Source organism: Sarcophilus harrisii, chromosome 2, assembly GCF_902635505.1.
Source record: "Sarcophilus harrisii chromosome 2, mSarHar1.11, whole genome shotgun sequence".
Lineage (NCBI taxonomy): Eukaryota > Metazoa > Chordata > Mammalia > Dasyuromorphia > Dasyuridae > Sarcophilus > Sarcophilus harrisii.
The window spans coordinates 250,806,640-250,834,236 of record NC_045427.1 but is presented as its reverse complement, the minus strand read 5'-3'; the positions used below and the strand labels follow the sequence as shown (position 1 = coordinate 250,834,236).

At 33.8% G+C, this 27,597-nt stretch overlaps 1 protein-coding gene across 1 annotated transcript; it reads left to right on the top strand.

Annotated features, from left to right (window-relative positions):
• Positions 1–15,280: 15,280 nt before the first annotated feature.
• On the top strand, positions 15,281–21,547 carry LOC100922765 (olfactory receptor 11G2-like; the record flags this gene model as incomplete). The annotated part of the gene is made up of 2 exons (XM_031949494.1): positions 15,281–16,238; positions 21,530–21,547. Coding segments are annotated over exons 1-2 (960 nt in total), but the record flags the coding sequence as incomplete, so codon positions are not given.
• Positions 21,548–27,597: the final 6,050 nt, after the last annotated feature.

Genomic DNA, 27,597 nt, shown 5'->3' with positions numbered 1-27,597 from the left:
TGTGGATATCTCTTGTGAACATTTCTATCTCTTCTTTGGTCTGGTAGGTAAAAGAGACTTTCTCTTCTTACCTCATTTTTTAGTGAACTTTAATTACTGAGTGGGTTTTGCCGAAGAGCTTAAAAAGACCAAGCCCTCCCATTGCATCCAGAGCCATCTCCAGTCATCCTGATCTATTTCTTGAGACTAGATTGAGATGATACTGGAGGAGAGAATGAACATAGTTTTTCAGAGTTCACTTAAATCAAATTTACTTGCGAGTCAAAACATCACCTACCTGATATCATTGCTTACTGTCACTTTTTTTTCTTAATCAACTGCCAATTTTGAGTTCATCTTGGTATGTGATGTAAAAATATTGCTGTAGGCCTAATTTCTGACATTTCTTTCCAAATTTCTCAACAGTTTTTGTTCTTGCCTCAAATAGTTCTTGTCTCAACAACTAGGTTCTGTGGAATTTGAAATAACTTTTATTTGTGTGATTTGGTAAACTTCAGAGTAATAAGGATTTAAATAAGAAAGGAACTAAAACCCAATGTCTATGGGATGGGATGGAGTCATGAAATAACATTTGGTATAACTAAATTTCACCTGTCTCTTTCAACATGTGAAGAAAAGAAGTTACTGATTAAAATCGGAGGATGAAAAATGAAAAAGTTTCGCATTCCTATGGCTAACAGGCTGTCTTGATTGTGGTGTTTCTTTATTAATTTTTTAAATTTTCAATAATTTTTTATTTTTCCAATTATATGTAATAATAGAAAACATTCAGTTTTGTAAAATTTTCAGTTCCAATATTGTTTCTCCCTCCCTCCCTTACTTCCTCACTACCCAAGACAACAAACAATCTAATATAGGTAGTACATGTATAATGTTTTTTTTTTTTAATTAGTTATGTCTTGAAAGAAAAATCAAAACAAAATGCAAAAATGAGAGGAATAAAACAAGCAAACAAATAAAAAAACATTAAAATAATGTGCTTTAATCCACATTCAATTATCATAGTCTCCCTCTGTACACAGATGGTATTTTCCATCCCAAATCTATTGGAATGTATTGTTAAGAGGTAAGATCTACCATATCTGGTCATCATATAATCTTGCTGTTACTGTGTACAATATTCCCCTTCTTCTGTTCACTTTAATCGGCATCAATTCATATGTCTTTGCAAACTTTTCTGAAATCAGCCTGCTGATCATTTCTTACAGAGCAATAATATTCCATTATATTTATGAATTATTATTCAACCATTCTCCAGCTTATGGACATCTACTCAATTTCCAATTCCTTCTTACCACAAAAAGAGCTGCTACAAACATTTTTGCACATGTGGGTTCTTTACTCTCTTTTGTGATCTCTTTGGGTTACAGACACAGTAGAGATACTGCTAAATCAAAGATTATGCAGAATTTTATGGCTCTTTGGACATAGTTCTAAATTGCTTTTCAGAACTGTTGGACTCATTCACATTTCCACCAACAATGTATTAGTGTCCTAATTTTCCCACACCTCCTTCAAGATTTATTATTATCTTTTCTTGTCAGTTTAGTCAATTTGATAGATGTTAGATGGTGCCTCAGAGTTGCTTTAATTTTCATTTTTCTAATCAATAGTAATTTAGAGAATTTTTTCTTATCACTACAGATGTCCTTAATTTATTCATCTGAAAATTGTCTGTTCATATCTTTTGAGTACTTATCAATTGGGAAATGATTTGTATTCTTATAAACTTGACTCTCAAGTCAAAGAGTAAATGAGACCTTTATCAGAAACATTAGCTGTAAAAATTATTTCTTATCTTTCTGTTTTTCTTCTCATTTGGGTTTCATTTGCTTTGTTTGTGTAAAATCTTTTTAATTTAATAAAATCAGAATTATCCATTTTTCATTTCATAATATTCTTTATTTCCTCTTTGGTATAAATTCTTCCCTTCTCCAAAGATCTGACAGGCAAATTATATCTTGCTCTGCTAATTTACTTATAGTATCAGTCTTTATGTCTAAATGATGACCCCATTTTAACCTTATCTTACCATTGGGTGTAAAATATTAGTCTACGTCTGGTTTCTGCCACACTATTTTCCAGTTTTCCCAGAAATTTTTGTTAAATAGCGAATCCTTATCCCCAAAGCTGGGTGTCAATGGGTTTATCAAATAGCAGATTACTACAGTCATTGACTGTATGTCTTGTGTATGTAACCTATTCTGTTGATCAACTACTCTGTTTTTAGCCAAAATCAAGTGATTTTAATACCTGTCACTTTATAATATAGTTTTAGCTCTAGTACTGCTAGGCCAACATTTTTTGTACTTTTCTTTTACTAGTTCCCCTGATAATCTAGACCTTTTATTCTTCTAGATGAATTTTGTTATTTTTTTCTAGCTCTATAAAATAATTTTTTGAGTCTTTGATTGGTATGGACTGAATAAGTAAACTAATTTAAGTAGGATTGTCATTTTTATTATATTAAGTTGTCCTACCCATGAGCAATTGAAACTTTTCCAATTGTTTTGTTCTAACTTTATATGTATGAAAAGTTCTGTGGTGTTGTCCATATTTTATAATGTCTACAATTATTTTAAATAAGCTTTCTCTTTCTATCTTCATCTGCTGGTCTTTGTTGGAAACACATAGAAATGCTGAAGATTTGAGGTAGTTTATTTTATATTCCACCATTTTGCTAGAGATTATTGTTTCAAGTAATTTTTTCCTTGATTCTCTGAGATTTTATAAATATACTATCATATCATCTGCAAAGAGTGATAGCATTGTTTCTTCAATGCCTATTCTAATTCCTTCTATTTCTTTTTCTTCTAAATTGCCAAAAAAAAAAAATAGCATTTCTAGTATAATATTGAATAATAACGGGGATAATGGACATTCTTTTTACACCCTGAGCTTATTGGAAATACTTCTAGTTTATTCCCATTACATATGCTTACTGATGATTTTAGATAGATGCTACTTATAATTTTAAAGTAAACTCCATTTATTCCTATACTTGCTAGTATTTTTATTAGAAAAAAATGCTATATATTATCAAATGCATTTTCTTTATCTATTGAGATATTTTTGTAATAAGGATTTCTGACTAAATTTGTTTGTAGCAATGACAATGATAAAGTATATATCCTTCCTTTTCTAATCATGGAGGTAGAAAACTTAGAAATCAGACTCTTAGATATCTTGTCAGACATTGCTATACTATCCTTTGGGCATTTATTAATTACTGTAATATATGTCCTACTAAAATAATTATAAATGTTTTACAATTACTAAAGGTCAAAAGCTCAGAGTTATCTTTGACACTCCTTTTCTTTTCCCCCAACTTTCAATGAGTTGGCTCGTTCTATAAATTCTATCTCTGAAATATCTGTTCTTTTCCTTTCATTTCCATTGCCATAACCATTATTTAGGTCCATTACTCATCAAGTCTGAATTATAGGTTTTTGGGTTTTTTTGCTTTTGTGAATTTTGAGTTCTGTAAATTACTGGACATCTCTACTGCTTTTCTCTACATTGTACCCACATTCTGTGATAGCTCTCATGGTAGATAAGTACAAATTTCTCCTATTTTTATCATTTTAAGTTTAAAGTCCATTTAATTGGATTTTCAAGACTCTGGCCAAATACATTTTCTAGCCATTGAAAGATAAACTCCATCCTTTTCCAGGAACCCATTATGCCTATGTTATAAGCTATCATTCTCAGAAAACAACTTATTTATTCATAAATGCATTTTGTAAATCAACCTCTTGGTTTCAAAGGTCTTACACTTGATAGTCAGTATTGTTGAGAGGCAGTATGATGTAGTGAATAGAGAGCTAGCCTTGAAGTTAAGAATATCTGGTTTCAAATCTTTCCTCCAACATATGTATTAGCTATGTGACTTATATAAGTGACTTAATTTCTTTGTGATCAAAGATTCTGAATTTAAGAGCTTGTCTTGATTTGAATTAATAAGGAGACTTTCCTCATCTACACCAATGAAATAACAGGTCTGGCACCCCATACTTCAAAAAAAAAAAAATCTGTACCTCATAAAGTAACTGTAAGCATTAAGTGAGATTATCTACATTAAAGTGGATTTTATACCTTAATACATTTAACAAATCATAGTTCTTAGTTGTGAGCTTTCTCAAAAGAGGAATTCTTAATTTTTTTTTCTATATCATAGATTTCTTTGGCATTCTAGTAAAGCCAGTTCAGTAATCACTACAAGAGTAGCCAAGGGTTAAAGTCCAAATCCTTTATTATCTCTTTCAAAATCTTCTCTCCTTCACCTGGGGCTTGTTTCGTTTTCTGGGGGCCTTCCAGGATCTTGGTTTCAGTGGAGAAGTGAAAGAGGAGAGCCTGCCACCAAGGTGGTGTGAGATGGGATGAATCTGTCTGAGTCCAAGAGTTTGTGCTCCAGTCTTCAGCCTCCAGCCACAACAAAGGTGGAAGATGAATGAATTTGTCTCAGCTTCCTAGAGCTTCTAGTGCACTTGTCCTGTCTGGCCCTGAGAGCTTCTAGCTTATATGCCCCACACTGAGTATACAACAATCATTATATCACTAGGAAACCATTATTTGTTGTAGGATTAAATCAATGCTAAATTAGATTTAACCATTGTCTCCTCAATTCCATTTACTACCTTGTTTCAAATTCTGGCCCATAACATCTCCTTGTAGGATTAAATCAATCATACTGAACCATGCTAAATTAGATAACTATTGTCTCTATCAATCCCACTGACTTAACACCTTGTAAGAATTCTTTGTTTCAAGTTCAGAGTTTTGGCCCATAACACAATAAGACTTATTTCATGAGAAAAAGAAAGAAGGAAGGAAGGAGAGAGGGAGAGAGAGAGGGAGGAAGAAGGGAGGGAAGGAAGGAGGGAAGGAAACAAGGAAGGAAGAAAGGAAGGAGAGAAGGAGGGAAGGAGGAGGAAGGGAAGGAAGGAGAGAAGGAAGGAGGAAGGAAGGAAAGAAGGAAGGAAGGAAGGAAAGAAGGAAGGAAGGAAGGAAGGAAGGAAGGAAGGAGAGAAGGAGAGAGGGAGGGAAGGAGGAGGAAGGGAAGGAAGGAGAGAAGGAAGGAGGAAGGAAGGAAAGAAGGAAGGAAGGAAGGAAGGAAGGAAGGAAGGAAGGAAGGGAGGGAGAGAAAGAGGGAGGGAGGGAGGGAGGGAAAAGAGGGAAGAGGCAGGGAAGAAATAAGGAAGGAGGGAAGGAGAGAGGGAAATAGGGGAAGAGGGAGGGAGGGATGAAGGAAAAAATAGAGTAAGGGAGGAAGGAGAGGAGAGAGGAAAGGAAGGAAAGAAACCAGGGTGAAAGGGAGGGAGGAAGGAAGGGAGGGCAACATTGTTGAAATGGGATTAGCCAGTTGGATCCCCAGTAGAGCATCTACTACTAATCACAGATTATTATTTTTCCTTATTTCTTGAAGAGAAACAATGAATTCAGGAAGGTGATATTTTGATTTGTAAGTGAATTGGATTTTAATAAGACAGGGCTGTGCAGTCATTAGTTTCATTTTTTCTTCTAGAATCATCTGGCTCCAACATGGCTTAGGATGATTATGATAGGAGAGAAAAAGTAGGATAAACAGGGCACAAATATGAAAAGAAATACTGTAATTGAGTAAAATTTATAAAAATAAGAGGCATTACTCAACTGGTAGTTTTAAGACAAAATAATCTAAACCATCTATAGCCATATACAAATTAAAGCACTTCTGAGGTATGACCCTACATCTATAATTTTGACTAATACAACAGAAAAGAGAAATGATAACTTTTGGAGAGGATCTGGGAAGATGGAGACATTGAAATTATGAATTGATTCACTCATTCATTTTGGAACTATCCCCAAAGAACTATAAAACCATGCAAACCCTTTGACCCAACAATACCACTTCTAGGTTCTATTTGATCCTAAAAGTAACTATTTGTAAAGAAATATCCATAACAGCTCTTTTAGTGGTAGGAAAGAATTGGAATTTTCAAATATGCTCTTCAATTGAAGAATGGCTGAATAAATTGTGATATGTGATTGTGATAGAATACTATTGTACTCTAAGAAATCATGAGCACAGTACTCTCAGAAAAAAACCCAGAAAGACTTACATGTTTTGTTGTAAGTTGGCATGAGCAGAACCAGGTCAAAATTGTGCATAATAATATTGATATAATAATAATTAAAATAATAATAGTACTATGAGCAAATATTAATGACTGAGCTCTTCTAAGCAATAGGATATAAGACAATTCTGAAGAATTTAGGATTAAAAATGCTATCCTTAAGAATTTATGAAGTCTGGATGCAGATCAAAAAATACTTTTTAAAAGATTTCTTTATTTTTTTTATTTTGTCTGTTTTTTTTCACAACATGACTAATATAGAAATATTTTACATTACTACATGTATATAATCTATATCAAATTTTTTGCTTTCTCAATGATGGAAAGAGGATGGAAAAAGGGAGAGAATTTTGAAATTTTAATAATTATTTTACATGTAATTTGAAAAAATAAAATGATAGAAAGCAAGAAAGAAATAAAGAAAAACACAAAGTAATTGGGAACTTAGAATGGTAGACAAAGTGAATGAACAATCTGGGAAATAAACCATTTGGACTTTTAAAAAAAACACATGACAATAAAGCAGATAAGTCTTGTTTTTTGACTGATTTTCATTTTTACTTACAGGTATATTGGACTCATAATATAAGGTGAAAAATCTCTCCTACTTTCTTGCATTTATTCAATGCAGTCTCTATGCTAGTTTAAAGTTATTCTCTCTGTTTTGGAAAATTTATAACAAAAAGTGGTAGAATCAAAGATGGTTATTAGATAGACACTGAAAAAAATAGCCTGTTAAAGAAAAGATATTCAAATTAAATATGCCTTAAGTGTTCAGTTTCCCAGTGTCTGATCTGTCAATATATTTTGTCACTGGATCCAGATGACTCTGGAGGAGAAAGTAAGAAGGGTTGGTGACTGCGCAACTCCTCCTTACTGAAATCCAATTCACTTGCTTGTCATGGCATCAACTCCCTGATGTCATGGTGCTCTTTGGGAATGTAGAATAAGCAACAATAAACAGCAAAATGTAACCTCCATACAGTAGATATGAGGACTTTGAGGTTGATAGCTGGGAATTACTAATATAGAGAACTTTTAGGGGACTAAGGAACAATTTTATGTCACCTATTTGTGGTTTGGCTGAAAGAAATGCAGATTTGGGGTTTTCCCCAAAGATCAAAGTAAATCATTTCACACAAAAGATTCTATTTTAAAGTAATAGTATTGGTCAGAACCAGAGAGGAAAAGCCAGATTGCCAAGTGGGCCTAACTCTTACAGCACAGTCATAATAATACTTCAAAGCCTGAACTGACACCTGTTGAAGAAAAAGCTGATTGAAAGAAAAATGCTCATTGGCCTAACTGATTGAAAGAAAATACTTACTACTTGGCCAAAATAATTGAATGGGAAAGTCTCTACCTTCATCCATACTTGTGCTCTCATCTACTTCCTGATAGGCAGAAACTTTACAATATCATATTAAAAATGAAATACCTTTCTCTCTCTCTCTCTCTCTCTCACACACACACACACACACACACACACACACACACACACACACATTTTAAGTACTTGCCTTTTTGAGACTTATCTCAAATTCTCTTCATAATATCTTCTCTTGAATTCTCAAATTAAAGTGACATCTCTACAAGTTTCTCATAGTACCTTGCCTGGAATTCCTTTGCTTCTCACATTCTTTCTTATATCTTGTTCATTTACCTACATGCTCTAGCCTTCCCACCCTTATTAGAGTTTAAAGTCAATGAAGACAAAAATTATAAAGGAGTTGAGTGAGAGCAAGATGTGGTACAACCTCCACTGGTTGTGGAGGCCTGTTAGTTACTATTTTAGTGACATTAGATGAGTCGTTAGACATATTTGGGTTTTAATTTTTTAAATTTTCTATACTGTAAAAAAGAAGGCATGATGGGATAATCAGAATAGATTCAGAGACAAGAAGACCTGCTTCAAGGATCAGTTCTGATGAATACTAATTGAGAGATTCTGAATGTCATACATCCTCTTAGTGAATGAATGAATGAAAAGCATTTATTAAACACTTACTATTTGTAAGAAATATGCTTAAAAAAAAGGGGGGGGCATCTAGGTAGCTCAGTGGTTAGAGCACCAGCCTTGAAGTCAGGAGGACCTGAGTTCAAATGTGGCCTCAGACACTTAACACTTCCTAGCTGAGTGACCCTGGGCAAGTAACTTAACCCCAATTGCCTCAGCAAAAAAAAAAAAAAAAATTAAAATTAAAAAAGAAATACGCTAAATGCTGGGGATGTAAGTAGAAAAATAATGTCTGATTTTAAGGAGTTTATAACTAGAGTAGATAACACAGTTTTATAAAAAGATCCCATAACAGAGCATATAGAAAGCCCAAGAGATCATAAGATTATTGCAATGGGATGAATGTTAAGGTCCAAGGGTCTTTAAATTACATAAGTAGATCAGATAATAGTGGTAAAAGTACTGAAAGGCAAGGAATTCCATTGCAGATAGTAAGGCTCCCAGGACCTTAACAGTCAGTGACAGTCTAACACTTGGTTATCTTTCATCTCACTGGAAGAGAGTTTTTTATTCCTATATCATCCAAGCTGATGGGGTGCAGCTTTTATTGGAGTTGAAGCAATCAGGGCTATTAAGGCAACCTGACCTTGGAAGTGATGTAGTTAAAAATGATATATTTTTTCCCCTAGCTTTTAGGGAAAATGTTGCAATAACTCCTGGCCTTGGGAGTGCTATAGTTCTACAAATATTGCTGACTGTTGGTCAGTCTGTTGGTCAGTAACCCCAAAGTTGCTTGACATTGGGAGTGCTGCAGTTCCACAACCATTTTCCACAAGCATTGGTATCTGTTAGATAACAAGCTGTTGGTCAGTGACAACAAAGTTTCTGAGACAAAAATGATGTACATACCAGACCACTAGTCAGAACCACCTGTAAGACATAAAATTAGCATATCAGTGACATGAAGCACCTGGTCCCTAACTTTTTCCTATATATAAATTTATCTTTTTGCCCCTGGTTCTTTGCTAAACTTTTTTGGAACTTAGCCTGTTCTTAGCATCATAATAAATCTTTGCTTTTTAACTTGGAGACAAACTGAGTTTGTGAATTCTTTCACCATGCTTGTGAAACTGACCTGGGGACACTAACATTGTTGGGGTATCTTCCACTTCAGCACAAGCCACTGAATAATCAGTCAGTCTGAGTCACCTCTCCAGTAACTAAGAAACAGACAGGAAAAGAGATGCCAATTTACATTGGTAGAGGGAGTGTCCTTCCTGGGAGTTCCCTATATGACTGAAATTGTGGATTTAGGGTTTGTTTGTTTTTTTGTTTTTTTTTTTTTAAAGAGGAGAACTGGATTGGATGATCCCAAACGTCCATTTGAGGTCTAAAGATTAGTGACTTGTGTTTTCTTTCTTTTGTGCCTCTAACATTCAGTATATAGTAGGCATTTCCCAAATATTTTTTTGAATTTCATTGAATTTCTTGGGGGGGAAATGAAACTGTGTTTTTAACTATTTTAACCATTATGGCCACCTTTATCAATTTTAAATTATTCTCCAGAAATATTGTGAATTTCCTGGTATGAGGATTTAGGAGAAGAGGAAAAGCTACAGCAACTGAACTAGACTTCTGGGAATAACAAGACTGGGATTTCATTCTGAACAAGAAAAATTCAGGATGTTGATTAAACAAATCAGATAATGCTTAAGAGGAGAGTCCCAAACCTCAAAAGGCTAGGGAAAGAAATAAACAACTACTGGCCCTTTATCTAGGCTGTCATAACTTTCAGTGAACACTTAGAAGCTAAGGAGTGACATTACTTCCAGATTTGCTGTATACAACTCATGGCTGGTTACAAAGCCACTAATCCTATCCCTTTTTCATACCCATTACCCTCTAGATCAATATTTTACATCATTATTTTGACCAGTCTCTTCAGAGAAGAACCAAAGAATAAGTTGAAGTTTGTTCTAATAAGTTTTTCTAGGGCCAGAATATGTTCAAAGGTGAACTCTATTTATGCTTTCTTCTTGTCTCTAGGAAGGTTGAATATAGTTTTCTTGCTATTTCAAGGAGTCTCTTAGGAACCTTGGGGAATTATTTCCCCAAAGCTTGTTCATCACTTCAAATAGGGATACTTTATTAAGGGATGTTAAGCATTGTTTGCTGAGCAATTTGAGAATTTCAGGTAAAAATTCACAAAATATTAGGAAATGGTTAAAACAATTATTCTATTATGTTACAGAAGAATAATGTCCATACCCTATGTTTCATGTGTGGTCCTGTTTCTTAAAGCAATTATATATATATATATATATATATATATATATATATATGTATACATATTTGTACTTTGGTTAAACTTAGAGATATTCTGGACAGCTTGCTACCCTAGGAGATAATGGAAAAGAAGCTTCTACCAGAGTAAGTATGAATACTTAGTATTGCTGATTTGAAATGGTGCTGTAAAAAAGGACTTGACCAGGAAAAGGAAACTCATACAATGGGATGTGTCAGCAGTCTTAGACAATCTAGATGACATCACAGGACTAGACTTGTGATTTCATAGGAGTGATGCCCTGGCAAATGGTAAAAAATAAAATAAAATAAAATCACTAAAAAATAGAAAACACCCTTTTAATTTACATTACAAATTTACAGAGAAATTTACATTTCTCTATCATTTTCTTACATCTAGATAATCAGCAAAATCAAGTCCTGGTTTGTATTGTTAGCCTATTTTCAAGGTCTAGATATTTATATGGCATCTGTTCTCAACAGTGTAGTAGTTCCAGCATATCCCTGAGTATATTCCTCTACAATGCAGATTTGCACCAGTTCTACAAATTAAAGATTTATTGTTTTGCCCATGAAAAATAGGGGGAAGAAACCCTTTCTAGAATTTTGATAGGTAGCAGGATGATATAGTACATAAAACACTGGCTTTGGAGTCACAGAATTCTGATTTTGCCACTTCTACCTGTATGATATTGGGTAAATTACAGCTTTGGGTCTCATTTTCATCTTTTGAAAAAAGAGAGAGTAGGATTAGATTACATTTAAGTCCACAAAATTTAAATCTATGGTCCTATGAAATGACCAAATGGATATAGTAACTCTTATAAAAATAACAGATGCTATTCAATGTAACCATATCTTTAATTTGGTGCACTTTATAGGATTCACTTTGGTTTCTGATTTGAGATAGTAGTTTGTCTCAGGAGACTTCAAAGCAAAATGTCTTGCCAGAGTAAACAATGATAGGGATTTGAAGTAATCCTGTGAACACAGAAAATATGGGTTACTGGATACAGAGTTGGCCTTGAACCTGAACAATGTAAATTCAGACCCTATATCTCACACATAATAGTTGTATAACCCTGGCCACGTCACTTGACTTCTCTCTACCCCAAATAACCCCCTAAGACTACAAGTTAGAGAACAGCTCCATTGGTAGAGAGCATTTCCTATATCAATGAAATCATAGGTCCACACCAAAAACAAAATGGAATAACATTGTTATTGTTCCAAAAAGGGACAACATAGACAAGAAATGCTATTAATTCAAGAAGAACTGTGAAATTTTCTGTTTTTATATTACATCATATTTAGTACATATTAACTGAATTCAATTTTTTAATGTAATTCAGCTAAATCTATGCCTGTCCCTAGGAAGAAGCTGCCAGGAAAGTACTTATTTGCTACTCTGAAGAACCTCAGATCTCTCTACTTCCTTGCTAGAAATAGAATGTATACAGTAGGCTATCTCCATTTTCCTTACTCTATGGTACTTTGTTCCAAAATTCTAAGTATGTAAGTGTTCATAGAGTGGGGAAAGATACTGAAGATTATCTAGCCTCAAATTTCTCTTCTTACTCATGAAACTAAGGCCCCAAAAGGCCAATTGACTTGTCCAATGTCATACAGATATTTGGCAGCAGAATCAGAGCATCAATAATGAACATTTACTGAAATCACCTGGGTATATTATTACCTTTGTATCCAGCTGTTTTCTAATTGAACATTAATGTAATAACATTCATTAATATAGCATGCTAAAGCTCATGAAGCACATTCAAGATAATATCTCATTCGATTCCCACAGCAATCGTGTGAGGTAAAGCGAAAAGGTATCATTACCTCCATTATATAGATGAGGAAACTGAAGCTGAGGAAGGTTAAATAAGTTACTGACAGCTAATGTATGTTTGAGGCAAGATTTGAACCAAGGTTTTCTGAATTTCAAGTCTGATACTCTATTCCCCTATGCTATGTTGTTTTTCTATTGTACAATGAACTAGACTGGTACCTCTCCAACTTGAAGTCATTAATTGAGAAGATGAGGAAAACCTTAAGGAAAAAACTAACTTCTGTGAAGAGTGAGGTCATAAATCAGTTAGGAAAGGGCAAAATGACTGCATCACTGCAATGAGGACTCATTAAAAACTAGATAATATAAATTTGTATTGAAAGCATTTTACATTTTTTCTCCAGATTTATTCATTATCATTTGAACAAGAGAAAATGAGGCAGGTGCAGAAGTAATTCAGGAATAGTATTTGATGTGAAGAATGATGGGAGAAGGGATTATGGGATTCTAGAATAGAAAACAATTTGGAGTTGAAACTGGCTTACAGAGGGGTTGAGAGAAAAGAGGAATATTTAGCCAGTGCAGAGACTTATTACCTAGAAAAGAAATAAAGAGTAGATGGAATGATGAGAATTGTGGATAGCTGGAAATACCACATAAGGAAAGGCAGAATGATAGAAGATAGTGGTTTTGTAAAAGGCTTTCAGAGTTCAGGAATGTGGAAGTGGAACAGTTAAGGGTGATGGCATGATCAATGATATAAAGATCTCTATGCAGATCTGAGGTAGCACAGAGGTGTGGAAATGAGCAGTTTGAGAAACTTGAAAATTAAGGTGTTTATGGAATAGTCAATAAGCATATATAGAAATCTTTAATGTGAAGGCAAGAAATGTCATGAACAGAAAAACAGTGAGCCAGAAACTGAATTCATTTAGGAATGAATGTGCTGGAAGCTATAGATAACAGTCACTGGGATCTGGATTATAGATAAATTTAGCAAGGATGAACCTCAAAGGAAAGGTTGCTGAATGATAATAAGAGATGGAAAGTCTACAAATGGCTTGAAAAGCAATGAACATTGTCAAAAAAGAGAAGGTAGAGTATACAAAAGATACTGAGAAAGTAGAAATGACAGGGCTTAGTAAGTGATGTCATATAAGGATTTGACATCTGGGTTATAAGCCTAAATAACTCAGATGATAGTAATATCCTTGAGAGTAATAGGAAATTTAGAAGAAGGGGGACTTTTAAGGGGTGAGGAGATAAATTAAGTTTTAGCATGGTGAATTTAATATGTCTACAAACCACCCAAATAAATATATCCCATAGGCAGTGGGAGATGAAATACTGGAAGAAAGGAGAGAGGTTAGAGATGGATAGCTATATCTGAGAATCATTTGCACAAACGTGGTAACTGAAGTCATGAACATAGTTGAGTTCAACAAGCAAAATAATTGGAAAATAAAAGAAGTACAACATAGAACTCTGGTGAATATCTACAATTAATGGACATAATCTGCATGAAGAACCAGAAAAGGAGATTGAGAAGTCAAATAGGTAGGAAAAAAATTGGGAAAGAATAGTGAAATGAAAATAAAAAGACAAAACATCATCAAGAAATAAAGGGTGATAAGCAATGTCAAAGACAGGAAAAAGGTTAAATAAAAGATGAAGATTGAGAAAAGTTCATTAGATTTAATTTTTGAAAGATCATTGGTAATTTTAATGGGAACAGTTTTGATTGAATGATAATTTCATTCATAATTCACATGTGAGACTGCAAAGAAGTAAGATCTTGTGAGAAGAAAGGAAATGGAGGTATCCGTTGTAAACAGACTTCTCAGAGAGTTTATCCACAAAAAGAAGGAAAAATATGGGATGATAATTGGGAAGGGTGAGTGAAACAAGTGAGGGTTTTTGAAGATGGAAGAAAAATGGGAATATTATCAGGCAACACAGAAGCTGCCATTAGGCAGGGAGAGATTGAAGATAAATGAGAGACTGAGAATGATAGGTTAATCTGATGGAGAAGGAACAAAATAGTATTACCTGTACACAAAGAAAGCCCTTGACTAGGTAAAAGGAATATTCTCTTTCATATTAAACATATTAGACGGTATCTTTAGTGAAATAGCTGGGAGGGTAAGAGGTTTAGTCACTATAGGAGGTTTAAGGAAAGGTTTGGAAAAGGCTCTTTGGTGTGTGGGATTTTTAAAAAGTGTCTGGTTGCATTGAAGGCTCAGTTAAAATTGTGTAGTATGAATTTAGAATGGATCCAGTCCAGAAATCCATCATGGTTTGTCTCTGGTTTCTTTCAATAGTATGTGAGTAGGATTGTAGGCAGCAAATAGTAAAAGTAATCCGAGGCTGAAGTTCATAGATCTTTGATGGGCTAAGAGGTTCAAGGGCCTTGACAGAAGAGCTCACTGTAGAAGTAAAGGAAAAAGAGTAGCCAGTGCTCTATCAATCCCACTGACTTAACACCTTGTAAGAAACTGATGGGTGGGGGAATTGAAGCTCACAGCAAAGTTGAAGAGCAGATTTGGATGCCAGATAAAGTGACCAGGGAAATTGGTGAGGACATTCCCTCCACCAGTGCAGTAACTGCTCTGCAACCTACAAAATGAAGAATTACCTGGGATACCGATAGGCTAAATGACCTACCTATAATTACATAGATAATATGAGTCAAAGACACATTAAATTGAAAAGTTGAAATTCAGATCTTCTGGATTCCAAACTCATCCCCCTATCTACTATGTCATGTTTTCTCTCATATCCATATTACAGATAAGGAAATAGAAGTAGATAGTAAATAAATCCAGAGTTAAATAGGAAGGTAGTGGCAAACCCAGGACTAAAAATGAGGCTTCTTCAATTCTAATTCAATGGCCTTTGTTAACTAAAATCTAATCTAAATCACCATTGATTGCATTTTGCTTTACTGGATAAAGAAGTTCATTTGTATCTTCTACCAATAGGTAGGAGATATCAAAATTTTGCCTCTCTGGCAAAAATAAGGATCTTTACCATTTGATTGAAATAAATGAAATTTAATGTACATTTCCCAGGGAAAAGCAACAATCTCAATTTAATTTGTGTTTTTATACTTAGCACCATCTTCATGACTTCTGAAAAAAGAAATGTTTCTGACATAGAAAGCATGATCAATTCTGTCAGTCACTTTATCCTCTTGAACTTCTCCTCCAGCTGGGAGATACAGATGGTCTACTTTGTGGTATTCTCTCTGATTTATATGCTAACTTTAATGGGAAATGCATCTATTGTGTGTGCTGTGTGCTGGGATCGGCACCTCCATACGCCCATGTACATATTCCTGGGGAATTTCTCCTTTCTGGAAATCTGCTATGTCACCACAACTGTTCCCAACATGTTGGCCAATTTCCTTTCTGAGACCAAGACCATCACCTTTGTTGGTTGTTTTGTCCAATTTTATTTCTTCTTCTCCTTTGGCTGTGATGAAGGTTTCTATCTTTGCATCATGGCATTTGATAGGTACCTTGCTATCTGTCGTCCACTTCATTACCCAACCATCATGACCACTCATCTGTGCACTGGCTTGGTGATTTTTGGCTGGTCATGTGGCTTTGTCCTTTTTCTAATACCAGTTGTTCTCATTTCACAGTTGTCCTATTGTGGTCCAAACATTATTGATCATTTTGTATGTGACCCTGTCCCACTGATGGCCCTTTCATGTTCCAAAGCCCATACCACAAAGCTCATTTATTCTACTTTCAATACTATCTTTATGATTGGTACTTTTATCTTCATCCTCATCTCCTATGCCTTGGTCATTATTTCTGTGTTGAGGATCCCTTCTGCTGCAGGCAAACATAAGATTTTCTCTACATGTGCTTCACATCTAGCTGTAGTCATCTTATTCTTTGGTTCTGTAATGATGATGTATGTGCGGTCAGGATCAGAGCAACCAGTAGGATTCCAGAAAGTTGTGACACTGTTTTATTCAGTTGTTACTCCACTCATCAACCCCTTGATCTACAGCCTTCGAAACAAGGATATGAAGGCTGCTCTGAGGAAAATTCTGGTAACCAAAAGGACTTCTCACAAGACATGAAAGACTATTGTGAAACCATTCAATCCACAATCTGAAATTACAATAGAAAGGTACATAGTAAAGATATGTATCTGCAGAACTCTGTGGGATTCATCATTAAACTATACAATCCTAAAGGTCTACTTATCAGTTTGGGAAGCAAACCCAAAGTGGTAACTATAGATTTTTTTCAAGGATGAAGGCAAAGTGAGGTTCTATTTCATATTTTTTCACTTATGAATATATTCCGGGAAGTTTTTGTTTTTTTTTTTACATTCTGTAATTCAATTTCTAAAATAGTGAGAATATAATCTATATTTTAGTGTGTTATGAGGGTAATCAAAATGAGAGATTAAATTTAAAGAACCATACATTTCATAGAATTTATCCCTTTTCTGTGGACTTAACCCCAATCAAAGACATTTTAGTATGAACATTTGTTTTTATGTTGGTTCATTTTAGTATTATCCATTTTACCATGTTATTTTTCTCTGAAATTTGTGAACTTTTTAAAAATGGATCATAAGCTTAAATGAGTTGTGTGCAATATCTTGGGTTCCCAAAAATTTCTATGATAAAAAACCTTCTGACTTTATTTCTTATCAGAATGAAAATTGATTGTGTTTTTAGATCCATTTTACTATCTTGTTTAGAAATTTTATCTCTTTCACAAATAAAGCACAACTGTAATTTGTTTTCTTCCCTGTTGCCCCCCCCAAAAAATTAAAAAAACACTAAAGCCAGAAATTCTCCTGATCATCTTAACTTTATTTTTTTTTAATCACTGAGAAACTTTAACCCCTTGCAGTACTCAGATTCTCTTTTTTAAAGATAATATTATGACTAGAAATTAAATGGTGGGAAAGAGGAAATTACTGAAGTTTAATGAAATATGCTGACGATTTTTATTAAAATTTGTGATTTTGTGACTTATTCCCCAATCCTTTGGTATTATTGTTTTGATATTAATTACAAAGTAAAATATTCAAATCCCTCCAGAGAAATAAAATAACTCCTACAGCTGCTGTTGCCAGATGAATAAAGGTCCTTTGAGATTAAACTAAGACCATCTAAGTTAGATATCAAAGCAGACATTTTCTATATTTTGTCTGTGATACTTTAGGGCATTGTCAAGTCTTTAAAGAGTCTTTACAGTGTGAAAAGCTAAGCTGATTATCTTATCTCAAGAATAGCATATCTACAGAGCCCACTTTTACCACTGAAAAGACAACTCCAGAAAAAAAAAGATAATATTGATCTGTGTCACATATTTCTTCCATGATTTATAAAAAGGAGTATCAATCCCTAATTAATGATTCCATCACAATCTTTATCCTGTGTCTATCTGTAAACTAAAGTATGTAGTACTCTTGTTTATCAGTTACTTAGCCATTTTAATTATTCTGTTTGTGACTAGATAGTAATACACATAGATATTGATCCAATCTGTGAGAACCATCTAACAACTACTGAAAAATAATGTAGCAACAATAGCGACAATAAATCTGAAAGGGAAATCAATAAAAAGCAGAATGAAAAGAGAATGATTGATTGCTTCTTTTGGGTCATCGAAGTCACCACAAGCCAACCTTTTGATTTCATTCCAATAAAAATAAATAATGGTAGAGAAGAAAATAGAAATTCTATCTCAAAATAAATTGGACTAGCCTCAGGAACAATATCAGAACTCTCCAATTTTTGCAAGAAAATTTATGTCTTTGGGGGGCTCATTGGGCTTAAACAAATTGACAAATTTCTGTCTCTCTCTTGAAAACTTGAATATATTTGGCATAAGTTGAAAAGAACTACTTGTTTATTTTATCCCCAAACTCTTGAGAACCATGGTGAAGAGAGAAATATTAAATGTAAAGGTGAAGAAGAGAATAAGGTTCCACTCAAAGCAGCAGTTACAAAAATAAAAGATATCTTTTATTCAGTGAAGTGCAAACAGGTTTACTCTCAAAAAAGTTAATTTAAAGGGAAGGAAATGGGCACATTGTACTTGAGAGTTGTAGAAAAATTAGAAGAAACAACTTCTGTTTTGAGCAGACACCAATTTAGGCCACAAACTCTTGAATGTTTGGATCCACTTAACATGAAGAGAAACATCATAAGTGTAGTCCAAATACAACAACCAAATGAAAAAACATAATCATCCCAGTAACATAACTAGTTAATATCAAGATAAGTGACTATATAGATCAATTGCATGAAATTTTAAAAAAGAAAAGGAATAGATAAAAGTGTTGAGTCCAATGTTTTGAAAAATTATTTTTCCCTTAAATTTATTTATCTTATTATTAACTTTCTACTACAACATTCTAAGAACTTACAGGCATTCTGAAAGATTTTATGGGTAGAAGTTTAATATGGCCATTAAAATCACTCATTAAAAAAACAATTTTTTGAAATGAGTATTCATGTAAAGTGTCACAAAGAGTAAAACCTGTGTTAAATGTGTATTGCAAAATGGTAGGAAGAAGAATTAGAATGATGGGACTTAGCAAAATATTTTCATTATTAGTTCATACTTAACAATATGTCATAGTACTCAGCTCCTCCAAATAGTCTATTTTTTTAACATTGAAAATATTGTAACAGCAGATTATCACCATTCTAGATGGGTCTAAGTGTCAGACAAAAATGGGTGTTAAAAAATATTTTAAATTAGCAATGAGTATATATAATAATAAACCATAATCATTAATAAATAGCACAGGTAAGATGCAGTGTGATATGCTATGTCATGTTGGATTTAATATCAGAAGATCTTATTTCAAATTTGATATAAAAAACTTGAGTTCAAACCTGGCATTGATTAACCATGATTTCATAGTTAAGTACTTAACCTCACTGAGTATTAGTTGTTCCATTATAAAATAAGAGGTGAATTGAGATGACCTCTGAGGTTACTTTTAACTTTAATTATTTAGTCTATGATTCTTAGACATTCAGCATGAATTCCCTTCAGATGTCAGGTGATATATGCTACACTCAGATGGGCTTAAATTTAATTAACTGAAAATTCAGAGAGGTGGAACCAATATGAGAAGAAAAGAACTTTCCTAAATTCCTCTCCAAACAACTTTAAAAGAATGTCTTAAATTGAGTTCTGGAGTGACAGAATTAACAAAGGGTCAGGTGAAACAATTATCTACTCCAAGACAAATTATGATGTCTACAGGAAAGGTCCCACAAAGAAAATGGAAGGAACATAAGAGTATAACACAGGCAGTGCCATGAGATAGCTGCATTAGATGCAGTATCAGTTTTAGGATTTCTCAACCCACAGATAGTCAAATAGAAGCAGGGAACCATTTGCTGGCATTGATTTCAGGATCCTGTTGGATTGTCCATAAGAATTCCAGGTCAAAAGAACTGATAGTATTTTCAGGGATCCAGGTTGTGGGTTTTAATGTAAAGAAGAATGTGTTTGACTACTCACAACCAATTCAGGATCTTTGTCTCTACTCTGAGACAGAACAGAACACTAGCAGTACCATCTACAAGAGATTAAGGGACCTATTCATACTCCTAAGGCCAGAATGAATGCTAGTGTTTGTAGACACATGAGAACAAGGTCACTTTCTAGGTAAGGACCAGAGTACAGGCTAAGAGAGCAGTGATCCTACTTCTCCTTAAATCATAACATCCTTAAAGCATCAAAAACTTTACCTATCCCACCACAATTAATTCTGAAAACACTAGCAAGAAAGGTCTGAAGCTTGGGATACTGCTCTTTCCATCACAGAATCAGAACCTAACTGTAACAGGAAATTAAAACTCAAAATATACTGGAAAATGAGCAAATAACAAAAAAAAAAACTAATCTTAATATGTTATTATTGTGACAGTGAAGATTAAGACACAAACTCAGGAGAAGACAAAGATGCCAAGAACTGCTTTTAAAAAAAGCCTCAAATTGAATTGAATATAAATCCAACAAGAAATCCCAGAAGAAATCAAAAATGGCTTTTAAAAATCAATCAAAATAGAGACAAAAGATGGAGAAAAAAATGAAAGTAATGTAGAAAAATAATGGGAAATGAGTCAACACCTTAGTGAAAGAGTCATAAAAATCCAATAAAGAGAAGAATACCTTAAAAAATGGAATTGACTCAATGGAAAAACAGGTACAAGGGCTCATGGAAAGAAATAATTCCTTAAAATTAGAATTGGTGGTCATAGAGCCAAGATGGCAGAATTAATGACAGATCAAGAATCTGAATGAGTTTAGAGTAACAGAACCTATAAATATTTGGAGTATAACAAATTTCTACCCAATGTTTCAAAAGAACTTCAGGAAAGATATGTCTCAATCAGTCAGGGGTTGGGACACAGCCCAGCACAGGTGCAGCAAGGGGAGGCACAGGGTGGAGGGTGCATGCATCCACATGCAGGGGGAATCTAATGGGAGGCTCTTAGCCTAAATACAGCAGCATTGACTACTCTGTCCTGAGTCAGAAGCCAGTGGGTCAGCAGACTAGCTGTGAGACCTTCAATGCAACTACAAAAGGCAAATAGTGAATCCCTGAACCTCAGGATAATAAACAGGATTTGGCCACACCTACCCAGGATGGGAAAAAAGCCAACAACACTAGTTCCAGGACAGTCTGAAGCCACTGTTGCCTGTAAAAAAAGCTTGGGACAATCTCCCCTTTGCCCTAAAAGCAGATCTCAACATATAAAAATGAGCAAAAAAGCAAAAAGAGCTCTGAACATAGATAGCTATTATGGAGACAGGGAAAAACAGACCTCAAATTCTGAGGACATTAAAGGCAAAACATCTCCGATCAAGTCTCAAAGTGATACGAATTGGGTTCCAACTCAAAAGGCTCTCTTGGAAGAATTCAAATAGGATATTAAAAGAGAGTTAGAAAAAATGAGGGGGAATGAAAGGATAGGAAAAGAAAAAACAGAAATTGTCTGAAGAAAGCCCTCCTTTAAAAAAAAATAGATTGAGTGAAATGCAAAAAGAAAACAATTTCTGAAAAAACATAATTGATGAAATGTAAAAAGAGAACAATTCCTTGAAAAACAGAATTGGTGAAATGGGAAAAAAAATTCAATGAACAAAACAAGTTCAATTGGCCAAATTCAAAAATAGATAAAAAAGCTAATTGAAGAAAAGAATTCACTAAAAATTAGAATTGAACAAATGGAAGTGAATGATTCAATAAGACATCAAGAATCAATCAAACAAAACCAAAAAAGCGAAAAATAGAAGAAAATATAAAATGTGACATTGGAAAAACAATTGACCTGGAAAATAGATCCAGGAGAGACAATTTAAGAATTATTCGACTACCTGAAAACCACTATGAAAAAAAGGAGCCTAGACAGCATCTTTCAAGAAATCATCAAGAAAAACTACCCTGATGTCTTAGAACCAGTAGGGTAAAAGAGCTATTGAAAGAATTCACTGATCACCTCCTGAGAGAGACCCCCAAAATGAAAATTCCAAGGAATATTGTAGCTAAATTCCATAATTATCAGATGAAGGAGAAAGCACTGCAAGCAGCCAGAAAAAAAAAAAAAAAAAACAATTCAAATATTGAGGAGCCAAAATCAGGATTATCCAGGACCTAGCAGTTTTCACTTTAAAGGGTCAAACGGCCTGCAATATGATATTCCAGAGGGCAAAGTTCATTGAAAAAAATTCAATGAACAAATCAAGTTCAATTGGCCAAATTCAAAAATAGATAAAAAAGCTAATTGAAGAAAAGAATTCACTAAAAATTAGAATTGAACAAATGGAAGTGAATGATTCAATAAGACATCAAGAATCAATCAAAAAAACCAAAAAAGTGAAAAATAGAAGAAAATATAAAATGTGTCATTGGAAAAACAATTGACCTGGACAATAGATCCAGGAGAGACAATTTAAGAATTATTCAACTACCTGAAAACCATTGCGAATATAATAAAGATGAAAAATACTACTTAAACTAATCTATTTATTTAGTGCTATACCAATCAGACTCTAAAGAAACTATTTTAATGACCTAGAAAAAAATAACAAAATTCATCTGAAGAACAAAAGGTCAAGAATTTGAAGGGAACTAAAGGGGGAAAAATCAAATGAAAGTGATCTAGCTGTACCTGATATAAAGCAGCAGTCACTAAAATCATTTGGTATTGGCTAAGAAATAGACTAGTTGATCAGTGGAATAGGTTAGGTTCAAAGGACAAAATAGTCAATAAATGTAGCAATCTAGTTTTTGACAAACCCAAAGATCCCAATTTTAGGAATAAGAATTTGCTAGTTGACACAAACTGCTGGGGAAATTGGAAATTAGTATGGCAGAAACTAGGCATGGACACACACTTAACACCATACACCAAGATAAGATCAAAATGGGTTCATGATTTAGTCATAAAGAATGAGATTATAAATAAATTAGAGGAACATAGGAAAGTTTATCTCTTGGACCTATGGAGGAGGAAGGAATTTGTGACCAAAGAAGAATTAACAATCATTATTGATCACAAAATAAAAAATTTTGATTGAATCAAGTTAAAAAGCTTTTATACAAAGAAAACTAATGCAGACAATATTAGAGGGGAAGCAATAAATTGGGAAAACATTTTTACAGTTAAAGGTTCTGATAAAGGCCTTATTTCCAAAATATATAGAGAATTGACTCTATATGAAATCAAGCCATTCTCCAATTGATAAATAGTCAAAGGATATGAACAGACAATTTTCAGATGATGAAATTGAAACTATTTCAACTCATATGAAAGGGTGTTCCAAGTCACTATTGATCTGAGAAATGCAAATTAACACAACTCTGAGATACCACTACACACCTGTCAGATTGGCTAAAATGACAGGAAAAGATAATGACGAATGTTGGGGGGGATGTGGAAAAACTGAGACACTAATACATTGCTGGTGGAATTGTGAATACATCTAGCCATTCTGGAGAATGATTTGGAACTATGCTCAAAAAATTATCAAACTGTGCATACCCTTTGATCCAGTGGTGTGACTATTGGCCTTATATCACAAAGAGATCTCAAAGAAGGGAAAGGGACCTGTATGTGCAAAAATGTTTGTGGCAGCCCTCTTTGTAGTGGCCAAAAACTGGAAACTGAGTGGATGCCCATCAGTTGGAGAATGGCTGAATAAACTGTGGTATATGAATGTTATGAAATATTATTGTTCTGTAAGAAATGACCAGCAGGAGGATTTCAGCAAGGCCTGGAGAGACTTACATGAACTGATCCTGAGTGAAATGAGCAGGATCAGGAGATCATTATATACTTCAACAACAATACTATATGATGATCAATTCTGATGGATCTCTTCCACAATTAAATTAACCAAATCAGTTCCATTTGTCAATAATGGATAGAACCAGCTACACCCAGCAAAAGAACTCTGAGAAATGAATGTGAATCACTACATAGTATTTTCAGTCCTTCTGTTTTCGTCCGCTTGCATTTTTTTATTTCTTTCACAGGTTAATTATATATTATTTCAAAGTCTGATTCTTCTTGTGCAGCAAAATAACTATCGATATGTATACATATATTATATTTAACATATATTTTAACATATTTAACATGTATTGGTCTACCTGCCATCTGGGAGAGGGGGTGGGGAGGAGAGGAAAAATTAGAACAAAAGGTTTTGCAATTGTCAATGCTGAAAAATTACCCATGCATATATCTTGTAAATAAAAAGCTATAATAAAAAAAGAAAGAAAAAAGAAAAAAAATTTGTTCATTTGAGGGTGCCTTTATTCTTTGTAAAAATGCACAAAGTAAGGGACAGAGCTAAGTTAGCACAAAAAAAAAAAAAAAAAAAAAAAAAAAAAAAAAAAAAAAAAAAAAAAAAAAAAAAAAAAAAAAAAAAAAAAAGATAGGGACTTGTTTAATCTCTTGCAAATTCCCATCCAAATAACTTCAAATAAATACATCAAAATAAATTCTGAGATGGCAGAATCCACAAAAGAATGGGGTTAAAACAATTTTCTATCTCAAAACAATTTAAAAGGTCAGCCAAAAAGGTTTGTCACATTCAAGTGACACTATCGCAGGGCTACACAAACATATTCTTCAAATCAACAAAGGCTTTGGGGGTGATTTAATCAGTGATAGCACCTTCCAGATTTTTCAGGTCACAAATTGGTTGTAAGGGGGTTAGACAATTGCTCAAAAGGTTTTGCTGGCACTGCTGGCACTGGGTGCAGGACTCTGTTGCATTTACTATATATGGATCTGGGTTGCAGTCCCAGGGAAAGGAGAAGCACTAGCATACATTAGAAGGGACATAGAAACCCTGGATCTGGGAGGGGAATCCTTGGTCACAGTTAGTTCATGGACAGTCTACAGCCACTCTCATCCCAGAGTACAAGACAAGAAAGTAATAAGCAGATCTTTCATTAGGTCATATCTTAGAAAATGGAAAACTTACAGAAGTAGCTCTGAAAACAACTTCATAGAAAACCTTTAATCTTAAGACAGTGTCCCTTCCATCTAGATAACAAAACTCAATTTTAATATAAAATCAAAAGTAAATAAACAGATTTGAAAATAAGTACAAAAGAAAAAGATCCTCAACATAAAAAATTACCATGGCAACAGTGAAGATCAAAACCCACATCCAGAAGAAAACAACAAAGCAAAACTGCTATATCCAAAGACTCAAAGAAAAATATAAATTGGTCTCAAGTCCAAAAAGAATTTCTACGAGAGCTCAAAAAAGATTTTTTTTAAATAAAATAAAAGAAACAAAGGAAAAGAACAGTAAAATAAATGGGTGATATAAAAAGATCACCCCCAAAAGTAGACACAAAAATATAGAAGGAAATAATGCATGAATGAAAAAAGATTAGGCCAAATGATAAAGTAGACACAAAAAATCATTAAAGGAGACACCAAAATCCTAAAAAAGCAGAATTGACTAAATGGGAAAAGATGTATGGAAATTCATTGAAGAAAATAACTCCCTTAAAAGTAGCAATTGGCAAATGGAAAAAGAGGTTAAAAAATCTCAGTAAAGAAATAAAAATTAGAATTGAGAAAGTTGAAGGCAATGGTTCCATGTGACATCAAAAATAATAAAACAAAATCAAAGGAAAGAAAAATAGAAGAAAATGTGAAATAATGATTTAGAAAATAAATCAAGGAGAGATAAATGAAAAAATATTGAACTTTGTGACATGAAAGCCAAGTTGAAAAGAGAGACTAGAGATATATTTTTTTTTTTAATTCAAGGAAATTTACCTCTATTCTAGAACCCTAGGGCAAAATACCAATTGAAAGAATTCACTGATTACCTTCTGAAAGATATCCCCAAATGAAAACTCCCAGGAAAATTATACACATATTCCAGAGCTCCACTGTCAAGGGAAAATATTATAAGCAAGCAAAAAGGAGCCATAATTAGTAAAAGAAAATATTTAACAGCTTCTATATTAAAAGATGTTCAAGAAGGTAAAAGAGTTAGAATAATCTACCCAGAAAAACAGAATATAATCCTTTGGGGGACAGAATGTATACTTTCAAAATTCCTGAAGAATCAAGTAAATCATTTCATACAAAAGATTTGGTTTTTTTTTTTTTTTTTTTTTACTAATGGTGTTGATCAAAATAAGATATCCAAGAGGAAAGACCAAATTGACAAGTGGGCCCAACTGTAGTACCTTTTTTCTCCAGAGTTCTATCATATCTACATTTTCTAGTATTCTGTTAACCTCCTTACTTTTTTTCTTGTTTGTTTTTTGTTGTTTATTTATTTCTGTAACTGGCTTAAAATCTTCTCTAAGAATTTACCTGCTCTACCACTTGGTGCATACACATTCAGTATTATTACTACTTCATTATTTATAGTACCCTTTATCAAGATGTACTTTCCCTCTTTATCTCTTTTAATAAGATCTATTTTTACTTTTGCTTTATCTGAGATCAGAATTGCTACCCCTGCTTTTTTATTTAACTGAAATTAAAGCATAATACATTCTATTCCAGTCTTTTACCTCTACTCTGTGTCTCTGTGTCAAGTGTGTTTCTTACAAACAACGTATTATAGGATTCTGTTTTTTAATCTACCCCACTGCTTCCATTTTATGGGAGAGTTCATCCCATTCACATTAACAGTTATGATTACTAGCTCTATATTTCCCTGCATCCTATTTTCTCCTCTGTGTATAATTTTATTCTCTCTTTCCACCCTGGCCTTAGTCCTGTGTTTTGTTTATCCATCCCACCCATTATCTTATCTCCTATCACCCCTTCCACCTTCTCTTAGTAATGTTTTTTAACCTACTCCACTCACTATCGTATGTTCTATCAACCCTTCCTCCCTTCGCTTATCTTTTTCCCTAGTGTTTCTGCCCTCCCTTTTATCCTGTCCATCATTTTTTTTCCTCTTTCTTCTCCTCTTTCTTTAAAGGTTTAGATAAGTTTCCATACCCAACTGAATGCTTAAATTATTCCTTCTTAAATCCAAAACTAATGAGGTCAAGCTTCAAACAGTGTTCATCCCTCTTTCTTCTTTCCCTCAATTGTAATAGGTCTTTTGCACCTCTTCATATGAACTAACTGTCCCATTATACTTCCCCAACCTTTTTTTCCAGTACAGACATTACCACCCATTAATATCTTTTTCTTTTTCTTTTAATGTCATCACATCAAAATCCATTCACAACCTCACCCCCAGTCCATGTAATGCCCCACTTTGTCTGCCCCAGTGTCAAAGTTTGCAAGAGTTGCAGATATTGTTTTCCCATCTAGGGATGCAAACAGTTTAACCTTTAAATATATATTTTTCCCTGTTTACCTTTTTATGGTTCTGTTGAATCCTGTGTTTATAGATTAAGTTTCCTGATTGGTTGTTTTTTTGTCAATAGAAATAATTGATTCAATAGAACTGAAACGAAAGTCTCTTACTTCATTACTTCTCCCCTGAGAAATGATGCTCAGATCTCGCTGCATAGTTAATTCTTGGTTGTAAACCCAGGTCCTTTGCCTGGAATTGATATTCTAGGCCCTTTGATCCTTTATTGTAGAAGCTGCCTGACCCTGGGAAATCCAGACTGTTGCTCCTTGATATTTGAATTGTTCTTATCTGGCAGCTTGCAGTATTTTTTCCTTAAGATTATAGTTTTGGAGTTTCACAACAATGTTCCTTGGGGTTTTCCTTGTGGAATCTTTTTCCAGAAGTGATTGAGGGATTCTTTCAATGAGTATTTATCTCTTTGTTTTTTGAATATTGGGGCAGTTTTTCTTTAATGACCTCTTGCAGAATGTTATCAAGGCTCTTTGATCATGGCCTTCAGGTATATCAAAAAATGTTCAAATTGTTTTTTTTGAATTTTCCAGGTCTGCTGTTTTGCCA